Raw genomic sequence first — 19984 nt, 5'->3', positions numbered from 1 at the left:
TCGTTTACTTAGTCAAAAACTGCAAAATTGTGTCTTTTTCGTGGCCATTTCAGGCTTGAGGAAGCCTCTCCAAACAAGCATGTCTGGATCCCAAAGGAAAAGAACGCGTGTGGACACTGCTGTCTCGCTAGATGGACCTGCCACAAAACGCATGGTCAGTTGCCCTTATTCCTTTTTTTCCGGTGTGGTGCTGTCATTCATTGTCTTATTTTAGCCAGGAAGTGAAAAGAGCAAACTAACGTTGACAGATATCGCATTCGTAGAGTCTGATCGTTAGATGTGTTTAACAATGAACCAGGTATGTCAGCATTCGACAGGCATCCTGAGCTGGTCCTGTAATCATTATTGAAATGGCATTTCCCTTCTGCTTGGATATGCTTCTGCTAAAGGAACTGTGTTGTGGCTTGAAAGAACTGTGGCAAGCCAGAATGTACGATAAGAGCAGTGCATACGATTATCCTGCCACTTCTGGAGCCTTGTCGGACGCTATGTAGGTTATCACGCTGCTGGTGATGTGTGGCATGAGCCGAGGATGGCGTGGACCGCCTCACCTCACTACTATCTGAGATATGCTCCATATTATGGTCGTGCACTGACCTGACATCAGTTTGGCCTCTGCAGGGGATTGCTCTTTGCTTTGTGATATTGGCAGGTTTCATAGGAGACAATGTGTCGAGTACTGTATCATCCCATTTAAATGGATTAGTTACTCCTTGCATCCATTGTGAGTAGAATGTTTTGTACTGCGTGCATGCCTAAATCACATATACTTATATGCCCAATGGGTGTAGCAGTGCTCCATAACGTTTTTCACGTGATTTCTCCTATTGACACGCTGTTGTGCTCATTGTCCACTCTTAATGTTGTGCCAAACTTTTGTGTAACAGAGTCTATCATAAGAAGGCATATGGTCATGACCCATACAGTAAGTAGCTGCAGGAAGCAACTCTTCAGGTTGTCCGAATTGGTTTCATATATACTTTGTACGGTTTTAATTGATTGCGACAATTAAACGTGCATGCTTGTCACCAAGTATGCTTCTGTTGAAGTCTTGACGTTGGTACTGATTTTTTGTCAGTTTCTTCTTACGTGAGGCTAAACGTATCATTAATGGCTGTAAGGCATTGAAATGAAAACGTCTAAAGGCCCAACCACATGCACGCAATATTCAAGTGACACGACAGGGTGTGCCTGTTGTGCTGTCGTGTCGCGGCATGGAGCAACCACATGAACGCGACATCGCGAAAAAGAGTAGCGACGGATTTACATTGTTGTGCGAATAAATGTTATCGTGTGTGCGTAAAGAAATCTCAATTTTATCAAAAGGTCAGCGTTTTATCTAGATCTAGCTAAATATGCTATCATCCCCAGTAGAAATCCGTCCCATGCTGCCAGCGCAAAATGCCGTGGCGCCATCTGTTGAGTAAAACTTAAAACACTTTCTCGGCTCTCAGTGGTGTCTCAGGCCTAACAGCGTCAAAACAAAGAATTGATCTCAATAATACCGACAAGAGATCGCCAATACTTAGTCCTCAGCTAGCGATGAGACAAAGCAATGACTGATTGTACTATTTATTTTTTTGCTGCTGCAGCAGAGAGCAAGTTGCAAGAGCGAATTCAGATCGAAGCAGGCAGACTAATTGCTGCCATGTTGTTGCGCAATTGCTGTCCCCAGCGGATGTCATCTTGCTGACTTCCGGGCGACGAGCGACATTTTCTGGCTGGCCAGAAACCGGCGACGCGACAGCGACGGAGCGCCCCCCGCAATGGCAAAACCTGTCGCTCGTCGCCGTTGCTTGTCGCTGTCGCTCGAAAATTGCGTGCATGCGGTTGCGCCTTAATTGCATAAAATCATGCTTATTTTATTTTTTCCATTTAGTACAGTATTGATGCATTCCGCAATTTTATTTATTGCATTTTGTGATGTTTTGCCGGAATGGTTTTGGTGAGCTACAATGTCTTCAACACTTATTTATTTGACCAAATTGTACAGACGTGAGCAGTTTTCTCTAAAACGCTGGGAACGGCGGCTTCCGGGGCTCTCCGGAGCCAGCCAGCGACGTCTAACGCTAGCTGCTGGGTCCGACGTCTTAACGGTAGGTGCTGGGCATGTTTGGGCCCAGCAACTACCGTTTGACTTCGCTGGCTGGCTCCAGAAGTCGCCATTCCGGCGTTCTAGACAAGGTTGCTCACGTCTGTGCATAATACAGTTGGACTCATTGCAGCACACTATTTAAGTCAAATACGTTTTACATGTAAATAAGTTGAAGTAGGCTTTGTACACAATTTATTCATGATTTCCCTGGTATGTAACTACTAGTGATACATGTTTATGACGCACACACACGCACACACTTTCCAAAACAGGTCCTTAGGATTTATCATTTAGCACTGTTGGAGTTCTGTATGCTAAACTCAATGACTTTAGTTGTCTGTGCTTCATTATTCAAGAATGCTCAAAGGTAAAAATACTGAGATGGAAATTTATGATGTAGTTATAGCAAGTCCTTGTCAACTTCTCATCACAGTGATTTTTAGTGATCCTGTGCACTCGTGTACAACTTAATGAGAGTCCACACATGTAGACATTCAGCTTCCAAGATTATAACAGGTATTACATGTATTCATTTGCTAGCATCTTTGTGTAGAAACGACTTGCTGTCAACTAGCAGCGATAAAAATTGCTAAGGACCATAGATGTTTTTAGAATTATCTAAAGTTGGGTAAGATATGGTTCTAAACTGAATAATGGCTTGCTTGAACGGATTGACGCCTGAACATTCGACATGACCTCATTTTGACGGTTCATGTCCTATAAATTTTTCTTTGTTGGCCATTATTGGGGCACCTTACTGCCCTTCGAAAGGCAAAACTTCTGAATTAACTGAAAGCCTCGTTTTGGTAGATCTGCACAGTGTAATATTCCAAATGTAGTAGACTAACCAGAATTTTAAAATTTGCTTGAACAACCCGGAATTTCGAACTGTATAGCCAGTTGACTGCATTAGGCGGTAGCAGTTAATTGTGATGTCCTGTTTCTGAGCAAAATCCTAAGTAATTTGTTGAGAGTTATATATATGTGATCCATGTGTCTACTGATTCATTATTTTCAGCTTTCAAGGTCAGGCTTCTTGCCTATTCAGATATGTTTATGTTCTGTAGCTTACGATAATATTGCTTAAGTGCGAGCAGTTCTTAGGTGTTACAGCAGGGTCAAATTTAAGTGTTATTTATTCTTTGCAGACACTCTGCTCACCAGCTCCGTTCAGCGATGAGCCTGTGGCTATGGCGGAGCGAGAGAGGTGTGACTACACTGTCAAGATTACAAAGGAAATGGCAGCATCAGGGCAGGGTATGCTTATGTGCTTCAAGTTTTCTCTTCCTCGGTCTTTTTTTGTTTTCTTGTGTGTGCTTTTCAAAAGGCATAAAATTTTAATGTTGTTAGTACCATGACATGTAAGCAGCAGTATCAGAAATTGACCCTCCTCATTCTGCTGCTGAATGCAAGGTCACGGGTTCATTTTCCGGTTGCTACAGCTGCAATAAATTGGGGACGGTATGAAAAATACCCGTGTACTAAGCATTGAGTGCATATTAAACAACACCGGGCTGTCAGTTATTCCGGAACCCTCTCACTACAGCACTTTAATAGTCACTATGTGGCTATGCGATGTTGAACTCCATAAATCAATTCAGTTTTCAGGAATTGGTAAATGCTATGAAAATTATGAATATAAGTCTTGCTGGTGTGGTCATGCTTTTCTAAAAATTAGAAGGGATGAATGTGGAAGATTGCTAGCCTAAAGATGAATTGTGTGCACATAATCGCACATTAGGCAAGTATGCTTGAGAGCCACAAAAGTTACCTGCCATGTTGTACTCTGTGCACGAGTATACCACTAAAATTATCTGGTATATTCTGAAAATTTATTTCAAACTGTGCATTAATAAATTTGGGCACAACAGCAGAGTGCACAATATGCTTCACTCAACCTTCATGTTCTCTGCAATCTTTCGTGCTTGGTACAGTGGAATCTCGTTGATACGATCTTCGCGGGAACTGGAAAATACAACGTATCATCGAAAAATCGTATTATCCAAAGCAAGCCCCAAAAAAGTAAGAAAACCGGCTTACTTGGTGGCAAACTCGCTAGCAAAGCATCCTGTATCGTCGAGCGATACTGCTCCACATAACATGCTCATTGTGCAGAGCAGCATCACTCGACATCACACGAACTACAGCCAACACACTTTTTTTCTGCAACCTTAAAATAGCTCGCCAGTTTTTGCTGACCTTTCTTTTTTTTCAGTGTCTGTAAACAAGTTCTTTCAGAAGTTAAAAAAAGAAGCTGCCGTTTCATCACCCAACTGAGCATTTGCTATGAAGCCCCAAAGAGTGTCTAACGCTGCGAGTGCGTCGCGAGCAGTGGAACATCGGTCGCTGCAGCTGTCACCACCTCCTTTGGTGCTGTCATCTTGGTTGTCATCGCCGCCGTCTTCCGTGCTGTTATCTTGGTGGTCGGCATCTTACGTGGTTGCCTGTGCAATAATGTCTTCCACACTGCGTAACTTGCATGTCGCCAGATAGTCATCCGCACACATAAACTCTTCTGAGGAACCGTCCACGTTCAAGTGATCCCATTCCGGGACCTCAAGCACAATGTCGTCTTCTTGGTTGGTCGGTGTCTCGCACGCACCGTAAAATCCATATTTTTTAAAGCAGTTAACAATGCATTCCGGTTTGAAATGATCCCACGACATCGCCAAAAAGTGAATGCCGTCGAGAAGGTCACTCTTCAAGTTGCTGTCCTGCTGGATCTTGGCCAAAAGCCACTGCAACAGCAAGTTTCGGAAATGAAATTTGACAATTCTAATAATGCCTGCATTGAGGGGCTGCAAGTGGACTGTGGTGTTAGGTGGTAAAAAAATCTCCGTAACGTTTCGTAGCCTGCCGACATCAACTTGGTGCGTGGCACAGTTATCAAGAAACAGAAGACTTTGTTTTTAGCAAACATCTTGGCATCCAGCAATGTCAGAAATTCAGTAAAAAAGCACCAGTCATCCACACCTTCTTGTTGGCTTTGTATGTGACTGGAAGGCCTGGATTACGCGAGAAACATTGAGGCTTCCAGAATGTGGCAATAACTGTAAGCTTCAGCTTCTCGTTTCCGTCAGCATTGACACAGAAAAGCACTGTCACCCTTTCCTTGCTCTTCTTTCCGCCTTGGCATGTCTCGTTCCTTCATGCCAAGACTTTTCTCAGGCTGGAGGTTGATGAAGACACCCATTTCGTCAGCATTGAAAACATCCTGTGGTCGATACTGGCTTTGGCAAAGTCGATACCCAGTCTGATACGATCGCTGTGTTGACCTTCTTCCCTACGCTGGAAACTCTCTAGTAGACTTGTGTCATGCCTTAAACCGATGCAGCCACCAGTGATGTGATTGCTGCTCCAACTGCCACAAAAGGCGAATCCTGCTACATCCGGCTACATTTTCGATAATGTGCTCCAAAGCTGCTCTAAAAAGTGTTTTCTGCTACTTAAAAAAACAGACTTACCTAACAAGCGACATCATTTATCACACGCACTCGCCATGTGTGCACATGGAGGAAGGAAAACATGGGTGCAAGAGTCAGGCTACTACGTGCCTAGAAGATGCTGGCTATGGCCATTGCTGAAATGGCGCTTAGGAGGTGAGAGCACACAACTTTCTTAATAACGCTTTATGGAAAAGCCTTCTTTTGATACAGCAAAGCCTTTTTGCGATGCAACTTTCCTGTGGTTTCGTCAAGTGGGCACATGACGGCTGAAAATTTTGCTAAACGGGGACACCTCGTCGCGCATGCTACTGAGCTTGTTTCTCTTCCTTGCACTGCTGCCATTTTGCTGTTTTCTGCGCGTGTAGCTTAGCAAGCGCGCATTGCACACTCCTAAAGCTCTTCCATAGCCGAATTCCCCAAATTCCTATCTCCATGTGCAGTTCTACAGTTCCCGCCATTTTATCGCCCAGCCCGCCATTTTATCGCCCAGCCTCCTGCAAACTGGAAAGCTAAAGCAGAGGTTAGAGAGGTTTGTGGTCATACTATCATCGTGATGTTGTAGTGGTTGTATTATTGTCATCCCAGCTTCATCATCTAATTTTCGTCACACCATTGTCTTCATACAGTTGTCATTCCATTGTCATGATGCCATGTCATCACACCGCCATCATCATTACTTCGTCATCATGCATGGGATTCGCATGTTTTAGCGCTATAACTTTATGTTGAGCTAAATGATTCTTGGTAAAAATGGGCTTGTTTCCCGTTAAATTTGGCTTCCTCCTTCTGTAAGCTCTCTTAATTGCTTCTCTCAAAAGAAATTTTTCCATTTAGAATAAGCATTGAGATGCTCCAAAAGCTCGCTTTTCTGCTCCAAAGCTCACTTTTGGTTGCTCCAAGAAGCTGCTCCAAAATGGTCTCGGCCAATCGTATCACTGAGCCTCCCATCAAAGGCAAGGAAGCCTTCGATACCCAAGGACAGTGCAATGTCATCGGCCTTCTCTCGTGAAGCTTTGCCGTCGATGTTAACACCTGCTGCTCTCACCTCCTTAAACCAAGTCAGGAGGACTTCTTTCATTTGTCCATGCTTTGCACTTGTTTGATTTGCACCAGCACCAAAGACTTGCACATTTCTGTGAATCTGTTGACGCTTGCCAATGACGGTGTTCAGTGTTGAAATTGGCAAACCAAGTTCTCTTGCCAGATCCACACGCTTCTTCTTTGGGTTTTCTTCGAACTTGCAGATGATATCTAGTTTTTCTTACAAAATCAGCGTCTTGCCTTTCGTTGACATAGCCACGGAGGTCATGGCACCACGAGGCCAAGAACTACGAGATGGAGGCGGTAGTACGAGAGTGAGAAAAACAAAGGAACACTGAAGAGCAGCGTGACACAACGAGCGATACGACTGTCGTACAAGGGCGGGTGCTTCATTCAGTCACGTGACCGCATGAAAATCTAGCCTGAAAAAACAACCAAGACAAGGGCGAGCAAAGTCTGACACGAGCAGACGATGCTACGAAACAAGTGGTCCGGCTAACGCTAGACGTGAGTACGAAAATAGCGGTCAGGCGGGTTCGCATGATACCAGTGTCCTGCGCAGATGTCACTGAAGGGGCAGCTCTCATTGGTCTCCTTCGCTCGTGGCTCGTGTGTCGCTGCGGCACACTACAATTTATATCAGTTCAGGACCAACCCCTCCCGCGGCACAAAAAACCTGGTTGCAGCTTTTGTGGCACGCTTTTTGCCGGTGCTGGTGCGAACGCTTGTTTTTTCGCTAGTGTGGCCGGCCCTTAACACATTGTTCGTGGGTCGTTGGAATGTAATTTAATCTACACTGTAGACTGCTTATAACGTAAGTCGCCGGAGTTGCGAATATCTGCACTATAAGCGGTACTGCACTATAACCAAAACACCGATTTTCAAGCCCTGCACGTATGCAAAGATGTAGACAAAGTATGTAGACACGCTTTATACTATCGCGCGCACATCGTGATTATGTTTTCGCCAGTGAGCTGGCGAAAATATAATCGCGATGTAGCCGGTGCTCTTTAAGTTTGACAGCTTTGCACTGAGTCAAAACGAAACAACTGTTTGTTGCAATCGCTGCGGAAAAAACCGTGACCGCTATCGACGCGATTATGAACGGCGACTTTGCCGTGCTGAAGGCACGCGCCCCTTAGAATGCGCGCCCGACGTACACACCGAGTCGGGACGAATTAACTACCATTCGCTGCAACAACTGAGGGGGAGGGGGCAGTCCAAACTGCGGTTGCTATCTATGCGATCATCGATGGCGACTACGCAGTTGTTCAGGCACGCGGCTGACGCGCGTACTGAGTAAAAACGAAACTACTGTTCGCCACAACCGCTGCGGAGAAAACCGCGGCCGCTATCGACGCGATCGTGGATGACGACTACGCAGTTACGAAAGCCCGTGGCCAACGCGGTTTTATGCGCGGCGGTAAATAGACTCGAAGCATTCCGGCGTTGCTGTCATCCACGTACGATTTCAACTGATGGCTGTGGCGATGCGCACTCCACCGCTTCGTTTGGGTTAGACGCTAGCGCCCTTTTTGCTCTATTGCGTCGCACATTTGCGGCTCTCCTTGCTCACCGAGCTCCGACAGTAGTCCGAATTAACCGATGTGCGGCCAAATAAGTCAGAATTAACAAGAGTTTGATTGCATTGAATAATGCATACGCCGGCCGGGAGCACGCACCTTGTTGAAAAGCGTGCTCTCTGCCGCCCTTGTCAGCGAGATTTTCCCGCGAAAGCTGCATTATAACCGGTATTTCGTCTCGCGCGGCTGCACGGTAAGCGGCATGCGTATACATGGAGTTCTATGGGAGGGTAAACGGGAGTTGGGAAAGGCCGCGTTGTAGCCAGTTCTGCACTATACACGGTTACGTTTTAAGTGGTCTATACTGTAGTACACTTGAATATAAAGCTATGAGTTCAGTAAATACAGTAATTCCTCATTATAACGTAATCGCTTTACTCGGAATATCGCTTTATTCAAAATTTAGTCCAGTCCCGACCCGAACGCATGCATTTTAAGCTGCATTACTCGAACCGCACGAAGGGCTTGACCCACATAGAGCAAAGTGGCGAGCAGAAACATCGCCGCCGACGAACACCAGCGACCCTTTTGTGCATGCAGTGTCAGATTGCCGACGAATTAGTCTAATGCAGGCACAGAACAGGCCACAAAAGTACCAAACCCACGACCGATGACCGCCTAGTAACGGGTACCAAGTGAGTGCGGAGTGCGCCCAGCTGTTTACTGCTGTGGGACTGCTCTCCCTCCGGGAAGGCACCGCGAATCAGTATGGAACGATTTCTCTGTGCACGTTGGAGAGATTTCACGTCTTGCTTGCACACTTTTTGTCCGCACTAGTGGTAGTATAAAAATGTCTAGGTCCTTATGGTGTTGCATGTGGCGCCTATGCCACACAACTGTGGCATGCCGCTGTGTGCTACTAACGCAAGAAAAGATCCAGTAATCTGGTACCCCGAGTTTTCGTGCGAAGTAGAATGCCGTAAAGCATGGCTGAAAAACATTTCGCGACAGGGACAAGTGGCAAAGGAAGCATTTGGGAGCCGAGTGACAGGTTTTTAACTGGTGTGTTCGCTTCACTTTACCGGCGGCCATACTGAGGAACTATGGAAGGTGTTTCTAAGCAAATTGTTACAGCCACTACTGGTGAACTGGGCGGGGACCTGAATGCAACTGTGGAGTGGTTAAAACACATCTACAAGCCTCTGTCACTGAAGGTAGTACGACTTGAAAGCTGTTGAACGAGGTGCTTTTCCATGTCTTCACATCATGAAAAGAAAATGAAAATAACAATCTCCCTCCCTAGACTTTCTTTTTTTAACACGAAAGTGTTTTATGCCGGGGTCCACCAAGACTTCAGTGACGTATTTCCGTCACGGAAATACGTCAGCTTACAATGTACACGAACATAATACAAAGAAAGAAACCAGAAGAAAAAGTTCCACAAACATGAAAAATTCGGAAATCGAACCCACGACCTCTCGGTCCGCGACGATAGATCGCCGAGCGTTTAACCCATTGCGCCACAAACGCATTTGCAGAGAGCTACACAGACGCGCCTTATATATCTAACACTCCTCCGTGTACCCGCGCTCTTGCTCGGGGCGGTGCCGCCGCCTACGAGCAGAAAAGAGAAGTACTGCATTATGACACTAACGCGCACCGACAGTGAACGCTTCGGTGGTCTCAGCACTACGACTATAGTGCCTAGAATATACTTACTAGTGTGCCGACCGCCGGGCGTTTCTAATGGGAGACGCTGGCACCGCCGGTGATGCCTTCCGCCGGAGGCCACCAGACGGCGACACTGTTTGGGACCGTGCTAACCGAGCGGCGCATCGCGCGTCGCTTGCGCTTCGGATGCACTTTGGATGCGCGTTCGTAAGCGCAGTCGGTTGCGGCGCGTTGTAGCTTTCGAGCAAGTAGCATGTGGTGCCTCCGCATGTCATTGCTGGGTTTCTTTTCTGAGCGCGTGGTTCGCACTTGTGTCTGTTCACGGACGGAACCGAGATGTCGCAGAAAACGAGGCGTAAAGACAGCACCCGTTTTGTCCCATATTGTACAACTGGATACCGCTCAAACAACGAGCAAGTCTCATTATTCAGCGCGCCTGCTGACTGGCCAGAACGTTTTGCCGAGTGGGAGAAGAATATAAGAGGGCAGATAGAAGGCTAACTCTGGCGGCTGTCGCTTGTGAGAAACACTTTAATAATTGCTACATTGAGCGCTCGTTCAAAATTAGTCGACGGTGTTTCGCCCATGAAAATGTGCCCTGTTTAATTACTGTCATTTATGGTAATTAATTTAACTTATGGTAATTAGATACAACTTGGTGTGAATTTAGCATTTGTGGACCTGTCTCGCATATAATAGTTTACTGTGGAAAAAAAGTTACACTTCTTCGGAAACCACATATTTATTTATTGGTATTTTTCGCAGGAACACCCGGTAGCGTGTAGCGTTATAATGATAACTGTGCGTACGATCGTTTGTAAGTGAAACGAAATCATATTCTTTCGATTACACTTTGCACCTCAACCAACGTTCCGCAAAGCGAAACGGGCTGGGGCAGCCCATTGGCGTCTGTCGCACACGCGCGCGTTGGCTAGAGACGCCGCTCGGCATAGCACGGTCCGTACGGCTATCGCCGTCTGGTGGCCGCCGTTGGAAGGCATCATTCTCCGTGCCACCGGAAAGCCCGCGGTCGGCACACTAGTAAGTATATTCTAGGCACTATACTACGACGCCTCGATGCCAGCATTCGAAGGAACGCTGGCATCAAGAAGCACTACCAACGCCACCTAGGTGGCGTTCACCGTACTCAGCACAGCGGAGCGTGGCCTCCGCAATTAGCTCTGAAAATGTTTCTGAAGTTGATCGCGGAGGCTGCAATTACGACGCGCTGTACGCGCTGATTTGACTCGGTGACGATTCAGTTACGTGCTTTGTCCTGCGCGTTGTATTAGTGTGTCAGTTACGTGCTTCGTCTTTCGCGTTGTGCTAGCGTGTGCAGCGTAGTGCAGCTTCCATATGCACGACGGTTGCTCATGGTCATCGACGTTGGTAGTCGTGATGGAGGAGACGTGCCACCAGGCGTCAGCGTGGGTGCATCAACGCCTAAGGGCGCTTTAGCCACAAAACACCAATAGACATTATATATCAATGTGCAATAAACATTACACTACTTCTGTGAAGACACGTTTCACTTTCGTGTTCTATACCGATTCCTATATAAGAGGGATCAACCACATTTTTTTTTTCTTTCCACCATTACAATTGCTGTATTCATGCTGAACAACTTCTTTTCACTGCATCGTCTTCACATAAAAATGCTACACGTCAGCAATATGGCTGAATGTACGATCCGTTATAAACTGCTACCTACCCCATTTTTCTAGAAAGGTGAAACTAAAGAAATCTAGCAGAAAATTGTTTTCCAAACCTATGTGATTATGCACGCATTTGTAAGAAGTTTCATTTTACGTTTTTTTTTTCCTGACAAGCAAATAAGCATATCAAACGAGGCAAGTAAATCAACACATTCATCAAAAGCTCCCGCTGTATCAGAAGTATTGCCGCTCCATAAAACACTTGCCAGTTCTCTTGAATGCTGGTCACATGGCTCTAAACCAGCGGCAAAGGTGCGCAGCTCGGACCCATGTGAGCGTATTAGCGGCCTTATACCGACTCCTTTGTATATTCATATCCTTGCAGGCAGTGTTGAGATTTCAATTTATATTTTGGAAACAAAAAGCACAACTCTCGCGTCAATAAAATGTAAATGCAAAGCGTGGCCGTTGTGCGAAGCATGCGGACGCAGCCAAGCGAATGCTCCCAACCGCGCGCCTGTCGCGGAGCAGTGATGCTGTTGCAGTGGCGCGGAGAACTAGGCGCCTCACGCCGGTTCAGGTGATGTGGCAGGCTGCACCTCGTGCGTTTCATCGAGCGGCCTATGCTGTCAACATGGCGGGTCAGCGCAAGCTGGTGTTTCCCTGGCGATTTTCTCGAGCCGGTCATGCTCGATTCGCACCATTCGACTTTAGGCAAACGGTCTAAATGCGTAGTAGGGTCATTGAATATTGTTCCTAGACATTTTTCAATTGCGTGAACGCGACGGTGCGTGAATATCGACACTCGAACCATAGAATTAGCAGTGTCGTTGACAACGGTGCACCAAAAAACTCTTTTGCAAACTTCACGGCTGCACACATCAGAGGCAAAAAATTGCCCAGTGATCATGGAAAGCCCCTACTGCAAAACCGTTCAGTTTTCACGATTGTGCTGTGTAACCACAGTGAGCGAGCAGCTAATTGTTTTTTGAGCACAACAAACTTAACCTCAGACTCGAGCCATGGCATTTGCAGCGCTTTCTAGCGCGATACTATCGTAGTCTTTCGTGACCTCCGCACCCCCCCCTATAAAAGCAGCCACTGCCTTCCAGTCTGCAAGCTGTTTGGACACCAGTCACTCCTCTCACTCGCCTTCATGTCAAGTCCTCGCCTCCTCGGTGCCAGTTCTGATGTCGCTGCTCTTTCAAAGCTGCTCTCTTCTGGCCTGCCCGCCCGAGCACAATCTTCCACCAACGGGTGCCCTTCTGTGGTTCCTGCTTCTTGGTCTCCACGACTCCAATCGCCTTTCTTCCGCTACACGTGAAGCCGATGCCAAGTCCGCCATTGCAACCGTCGCCATCACCAGCGCGCACTGACAAGGAAAGCGAGATGCCCTGATGACATTTTGAAGCTTGTGCCCAGCAACAGATGCGGAGATAATTGACACTGTTTGTGGCCCCGATGAGGATGAAGAGCCATGTGAAGTGCCAACTATGGTGCAGACGCGGGAGTACCTACGCCTGCTGTGGAATAAGGTTGAATGCATGGGCCGCGACCACGGCTTCGTGCAATGCTTGGTCAAATTGGAGCAGGGGTTGCTCGCTCCCTCTAAGAACTTGAAACAGCAAAAACTCGCTGCCTTTTTTGCACCTGAATAAAGTTTTGCTTCACTGAATACATTGTATTTTGACTTCTTTGCAGTTGTGCCGCAATTAAAGCTCGACTGCTTTAGCTTTTCTTGGGTCAGGACAACGCTTATAGCAAATTACCGCTTATAACAAATTTTTTAGTCGTCCCACTGACTTCATTATAACGAGGGATTACTGTGCCAGTTAGCACTCGTGTTATCTTATTTCAGGTGAAACTGAGATTGTGTCAACCGTATGAAAAATCTTCTATGGGGTGTTGGCCGTGAAAAAAAAAAAAAGAAACTTGAAAAACATATTACGCAGATTCATATCAACGAGATTCCACTTTATTATTTTTGTTGATAAATGTACTAGTTGTGGATCTGTTGGTGTGAGTCATTAGGCTGTTACATCAGTATATATGAATGGGATTGAATTTTGGCCAAATGCTCCTTGGCCACCTTCCTTTAGGGTGTCAAGTTGAAAGTGCAGAACAAAATTACTTTTTCCCACGAAATCATGCAAAGAAATATGTGTGTTCAATGGACCTAAGAGTGGAAAAAAAAAATTATGTTGAGGGTCTACTCTGCTTGCATTGGGCACTGACAAACACCAAAAGTTTTCTGTCTGGCTCATCTTGTGCACCACACAACAGGGTTGATCGGCGGCAGTGCTGGTGCGGATGCACTGACTGTGCTGTCTGCGAAATTCATAGGTCGTGAAACAAATATGCAAAGGAAATGTGTCAAAAGTAAACACCATTTTAGTAAAAGCCACATCATGGAGGGCTTGCTAAGCAGGCTTGTCTTGCATGCATTTAGCAAGGAAATAAATTAGGAGGAACCATTACCTCACGCAGCCAACCATTGGATGTCAACTATTCGTGAAGCCATCCCCTTCGCCTTTTCTCTCTCAAAAAGCCGGCCCACCATGTGACTCTTCTCAGTGAACTTGGCCCAGTGTGCTTGGGTCGTGGCAGGTTTTAATAGATGTGCACTTGTTAGGGTGCCTTGCCAGCTGCTCTGTGTACATTTTCTCCTGTTATGTTTGTGCAACTTGAGTCGTTTGTTTTACAGTGCATACATTTATCATCGTCTTTGCAAGGTTCCTGTTACACCCATTGTCTTTTCAAGAAAGCTTGTGCTAAGCGTGGCAGTGGAAGACACTAAAACTTACCACGACGGGATCGTGTGCTGGGGTGACTCTTTTGTCTTCAAGGTTGTTAGTAACGCTCTCTTAGTTCTTTCTTTCTTCGATGCTTGCTTGTCCCGATTGCCAATAAATGGCGCGGTGGACAGCTTGCATCTGCTGCATGCAGGCTACGTGCCTTTTTGTATTGTGAAGGAGCCTCTTAGTGTTGTCAGAATATTTCCAGGAAGCCTTTATGTGGCACAGGAGTAGTCTGTTTTTCAGGGGCATGGAGGACTTTTTCAAGATCGTGTCGAAGCGGCTGAACATTTTGAGGAAGCTAGGGGCTCACAAACGCATTTAGTAGTGTTAGCATAACGCTAATCGAGGAAGCGCTGGAGACTCAACATTTCTCAGGGCTTTACTGGCTTCAGAACAGAGGATGCACTTAATTTCAAGACAATGTAGTAATTACAATAATGTGGCGTTCCGAAGTTGATGCTCCAACCATTAGGACATTGGTGAAATATAAGTACCAAGAGCAGCATTGGATCATGAGGCGGTGGTTGCTGTGGTACATGCTATGGGGCTCAACTCAGTACTAAACCAACCACAAGGTGAAACTAGTTGAGTGAAGATGGCAGCAAAAGTCTTGGTGTGGCAAAGTCGATAGTTTGTGTGCTGCTGCAAATGCTTGGCGAACATGGTGAGACGCAAAACGATATGAGCGTTGCTGCGCGTAATGATGCAGTAGCTATCGCTGTTACACATCCATAGTTTGGAGGGAATCGTAACTTTCTTTTTTACTTTACTTGCAACCTGTATGTGATGGTGCATTTGTTCTAGTTCAGGGAAGCCTCTAGAGCTTCGGCTTTTGTATACAATGTAAAGATTTGAAAGAGCTTATATATAGCTTTCCCGCTCACCCTCCTGTTGTGACACTCCTTTAATGCAAACAACTGCGAATGGGCCGGTATATGTTAAAATTATGTGCACTTTCTTGCTTTTTCAGCACCTCGGCCAATTAGGGTGTATGCCGACGGCATCTACGATTTGTTCCACCAAGGCCATGCAAGGCAGCTAATGCAAGCGAAATCTGCCTTCCCAAATGTCTATCTCATTGTTGGGGGTAGGTAGTACCTTTCGTGAAGTAGTATGTTGCTTTAGACTTAGAGGAAGAAATATGTGTTGTACTAAATGTTAACAAAAATTACTTTTGCTGGTCATAATCCATTGCAGTGGTTGACATCGGGAGTTGTGTAATAGCTGTGAATAAATTTAATATACTGATTTAATTATTATTTTTAGTGCATGTTTTCACTTGGTAGGAATCCTGAGATTAGCAGCAGTTGTAAGGTATCTGCCCTGAAACTTGTTGCATTTTGCATTGGTAGTCTACCCATTTTGCTAGAGAGCTTTCCTTAAGCATTGCAGGAAAAAATTGTGGAATGCTAATGTATTGCTAGTTTGTTTACACGATTACAGGAATTGCAAGGTAATTCATGGAATTAGTTAATCCAGCACCTATTAGCAATTATTCCATAGTTGCTAATGCATGCCATCGCAGCCAACAAAAACTTCATTTTGTCTTCAATTCCTTATTCTTTAGTTTGAGACTCTTGTTTCTGAAACGCTTAATTTTAGTTATATTTCTGCTGTGCTGTAAATTTTTCTTTTTGTGTTGCCACCTTGTGAGCAAGTTTTCTCATCCAAAAGAAAAGTTCAGGATACATTGATAGCATACCTGTCGGGTCTCCCCAATTTTCCGTAAAGTTAACAAATTTGGGCTCGTTGACGACCTTACGTCAAGTTGGTACGTATTATATGTGCAGAAATATGGTAAACTATAAAACATGTTAGAATCGACAGCTACGGTTTTCGTGAGCAAGTTGCGTTGAATGCTGACAAATGCAGGGCCTGTTCTCTGCACTTCTTATCACGTACGTTAGCCATCGGTGATTTGACTATGCGTATTTGTCGCGTTGTTGGATCGCAGTAATGCATATTTTTGACTGGATTTAGAGCCAGGCGAGTACGCACATAATTAGAATCTTGTTGACATGAAGTCAGCGTAAGTATCACTTCTAGCTTGCATGCGTCTTTAATTTTGAAATGCAGCGTGTAAACCAGACTCCACTTTACTACGTTCTCATGTTGTAGGTCGCCCGTCGGACCTCTTCAGTGATGGAAATCCATACTGGGCTTCGTCACAATACATATGATGTGCGCTGAATGCACTCATCATGGAATGCTCAGCAGCTGTATGGAAGTGGTTAACCTGATTTAAAAAAAAAAAGAGAAATAAGAGCCTTAGTTGTGAAGAAATGCAAAGCACAAATTCTAAAACGTTTAACAGTGTGACGATGATCACTGTCTGTCATTACTTACTTTAGCCATGGCTCATGCACCCACCCGCTTGTGTGGAAGTCCTGCCCTTATGATGCATTCCACAACTTCAGTTGATTCTTATTAAAAATTCTGTTGATTCTTCTTAAAAAGATTTTTCTTGGAACAAGGAATTTGTAAATATTCGTAGCGCAGTCGCCAGCATGCAGGGTCAACATTGCATAGCTTTACCTCCTCTTTTTACAACACGAAAACGTGGTAAAGTGGAGCCTTGTTTATGTGCCGCATTTCCAGATTAAAGACTTTGCAGTGACACATGCAAGCTAAAAGTGATACTTACATTGACTTTATGTCAAGAAGGCGCTAAATCTATGCATACTGTCCGCCCTTAAAATCAGTGACAAGTGCGCACGACCATGATCCGACTCGCTTGCACGCAGCATAGTCAAAGCACCGATGGTTTAAGTACCTGATAAGTGTCGAGAACAGACCCTGTATTTGTCAGGATTCACTGCAAGTTCATGCCTATTCACACAGGAGATTCATCGCGTCGTCTCTGTTCGGAAAGTTCTCCGATCTCATTGCACTCATGTGTGCCCTCCTTAAGAATTCTAAAGCTCATATTTCTGCTGCTTCGTCTTTAGCTTATCCTCTTTTAGTTCGAAATGGTTGCTGCAACACATGGCAGCGCATAGCACCATTTATTCGACGTGCAGCTGTGCGGCAGTACGTGCTTCTTCTCGCTGCAGAGTGCACCAATGTGGCACGCTACCCACAATGCGCTGAGCTGTCGCCATTCATGCATACACCCTATCAAATGTGTGCAGTACACTTCCAACAGCACTACTCCACGTGTGCTGTGAAGCAGATAGATGAAGATGCTTATCACAATAGGGTTTAGGCATTGTATGCAGTTATCTTCATAGGTTATACAAGCCGGTCTTTTTCTTTTCAGAGTGTTGTAATTGCTGTGCGGCTTATATGTAGCAAAATGCACATTCGTTCATTTCGAATACTTTGAAAACTTCAAATACTGAAATTAGAGCCGAAGCATATATTTAATAGCATAATATTCGATCAAATATTTTAAAATATTGAATACTGCATACAAGCTGCGTGCTTTCAGGCTGTGCCTCTTAGTATTGTCGAGGACTTCCCATGAATTACTCCAGTAGCACTGGATTTCTCCCTTGCAGTGTTTTTCAGGAGTACTATAGGAGTTCTTCTCAAGATCAATTTGAATTTTATGAAATTACCTTGAAGTACCTTGGCTTCTTTGTAGGATCAGGTAGCCATCACCATGAAGAGGCAGCAGCGAGAGCGGTTGACATGAATGAAACACTATTTAATAACTGAACTTTACAAACCAGGACGGACTGTGCAGCCTGTAAAATGAAGTCAACACTACATAACAAACTTGTCCGCACTACCAGCAATTGTCCTTGAGCACTGGCCGATTACTGTTGGCCCTTAGCCATCACCCTGCTGATTCTCGCTGGCATTGTCGTATAGACTTGTCACGTTTGCCTTCAGATGCGTTGAAAATCTTGTGACTATACTTGCACTGTGTCAACACAGCATCGCCATGTGGCAGCTGCTGATAGGCCATTACAGTAAAACCTCGTTAATTCGACCCTCGCTAATTTGGAAAATCGGATAATTCGACCATGTCCTTTGGTCCTGGCAGGCGTATGCATTATTTAATGCAATCAAACTCGCTAATTCGTATGTATTTAATTGCACATCAACTAATTCAGACAACTCTCCTGTCTGAGCTCGGCAAGCGCGGGGCGCCGCAAAAGAGCAAAAACAGCGCGTCCACCAAAATGAAGCGGCAGAGTTTGTATTGCCGTGGCCTTCAGTAGGAACGTACGTGAGTGACAGCAACGGCGGAACGCTTCGTGCCTATTTGTGCCTTCAAAGCCTTTATTCTTGTGTTTACCGCCACACATAGCATTGTGATGGCCGCGTGCCTTCATGACTGCGCAGTCACCATCCATGATCGCGTCGATAGCGGCCACAGTTCTGTCTGCAGTGGTTGTGGCAAACTGTAGTTTCGTTTTGGCTCGGTGCGTGCGTCGGCCGTGTGCCTTCATGACTGCGTAGTCGCCATCCATGATCGCGTCGATAGCGACCGCAGTTTCGTCCGCAGTTGCAGCAAACGGTAGTTTCGTTTTGACTCGGTGCAAAGTTGTCGAGGATGAAGAGCACCATGTACATCGCGATGGGCGGCGACCTGGCGACACTGGCGAAAAAAATAATTAGGATGTGCGCGTGGTAGTGAAAAACATGTCTCAGATGAAGGCGCGTGCCTCGGCCGCGCTGTGAATGAAGTCGCGAGGCCTTCGCTGCTGTGATTGCTTATCAGTCACGAGATGGCGAGAATTGCAGCTGCTTTCGCAATGCTTTTGTGCAACATAGGAACAGAATTTGCTGATTCATTCAGTAAATAAAAGCGCGTTGACATATTAAGCACTTGTTTATTGTTTTCGTGATACCCTCCATAATTCGACAATCGGTTAATACGGACATTTTTTTTTTTGGTCCCGTGAAATCCGAATTAACGAGGTTGTATTGTACAACCATATGTTGAGGGTACCTTGGCAATCCCGACAGCCTTCATTGTACTGTTGTTCAATACATCTTGGTCACGCCCAAGTGTGAAGAGTCACATAGATATTTCTGTAGCATATTTGAGTGAGTACTTACATATTGTACTCACTTTTACACTTGCAGTGAACAGTGATCATCTCACGCATACGATGAAAGGAAGGACAGTGATGAATGACGCTGAGCGGTATGAAGCTGTCCGCCACTGTCGATATGTCGACGAGGTTCTGAGGGACGCACCCTGGGTGATAGACGACGCTTTTCTTCAGAAGAACAAGGTATGTGTCTGCATAGGTTGGTCATAGCTAAACAGTGACAATAGGCAGGATGGAGTGGGTTTTGCACTTCCCACGCATCGTTTTCTTGGCAACTATAGTGTATAGCAAATTGGGTATGACATATGTCCCTCGAAACATTTTGTATAGAATTTATATTTATATATCGAATTGCCTATATATCGGAACTTTTTTGGGATCCCCTTCAGATTCGATATATCCGGGTTCGAGTGTAGTAGCTCTGCTAAACTGAACAGTTTGCCAACTTTCATTTAGCTTCCCGTAGAGTCTTAGTGTTGGGCTTAAGCTTAAGTTCTCTAAAGACAGGTTTCGAAACTTTGTGGCGGTATGATGCTGTATATTTAATTTTAGTGCATTAGATCGGCACATAAAAAAAATAACTCAGATATGCGGACAATTATTTCATGATAAATCAGTAAATGTGATCACATTTCTAAAATTAAAAATAGTTATTACGCAGTGAAGAACATGCTTGTTGAAAAAAAGTTTTTCAGGTCCATATGTGTATAGTTCAATCAGAATATGAAGCTTATAGGCACTAAAAA

The 19984-nt window shown here is 45.2% G+C and overlaps 1 protein-coding gene across 7 annotated transcripts in view; it reads left to right on the top strand.

Moving 5' to 3' along the window:
• LOC119441917 (uncharacterized) overlaps positions 1–19984 on the top strand; it is a 34069-nt gene that overhangs the window by 1445 nt on the left and 12640 nt on the right. For 6 of the 7 annotated variants that reach the window (XM_049661734.1, XM_049661732.1, XM_049661733.1 and 3 more), the window contains exons 2-5: positions 54–154; positions 3244–3352; positions 15200–15316; positions 19270–19421. In XM_049661734.1, the coding sequence (XP_049517691.1) occupies positions 80–154; positions 3244–3352; positions 15200–15316; positions 19270–19421 (453 nt within the window). In that variant the 5' untranslated portion in view covers positions 54–79. Of the gene's footprint in view, positions 1–53; positions 155–887; positions 926–3243; positions 3353–15199; positions 15317–19269; positions 19422–19984 lie in introns of those variants that run through there. The other variant, XM_049661735.1, reaches the window with a different exon arrangement.

The sequence above is a fragment of the Dermacentor silvarum genome, chromosome 2, assembly GCF_013339745.2.
Source record: "Dermacentor silvarum isolate Dsil-2018 chromosome 2, BIME_Dsil_1.4, whole genome shotgun sequence".
Taxonomy (NCBI): Eukaryota; Metazoa; Arthropoda; class Arachnida; order Ixodida; family Ixodidae; genus Dermacentor; species Dermacentor silvarum.
This window is presented reverse-complemented; position numbering and strand designations above follow the sequence as displayed.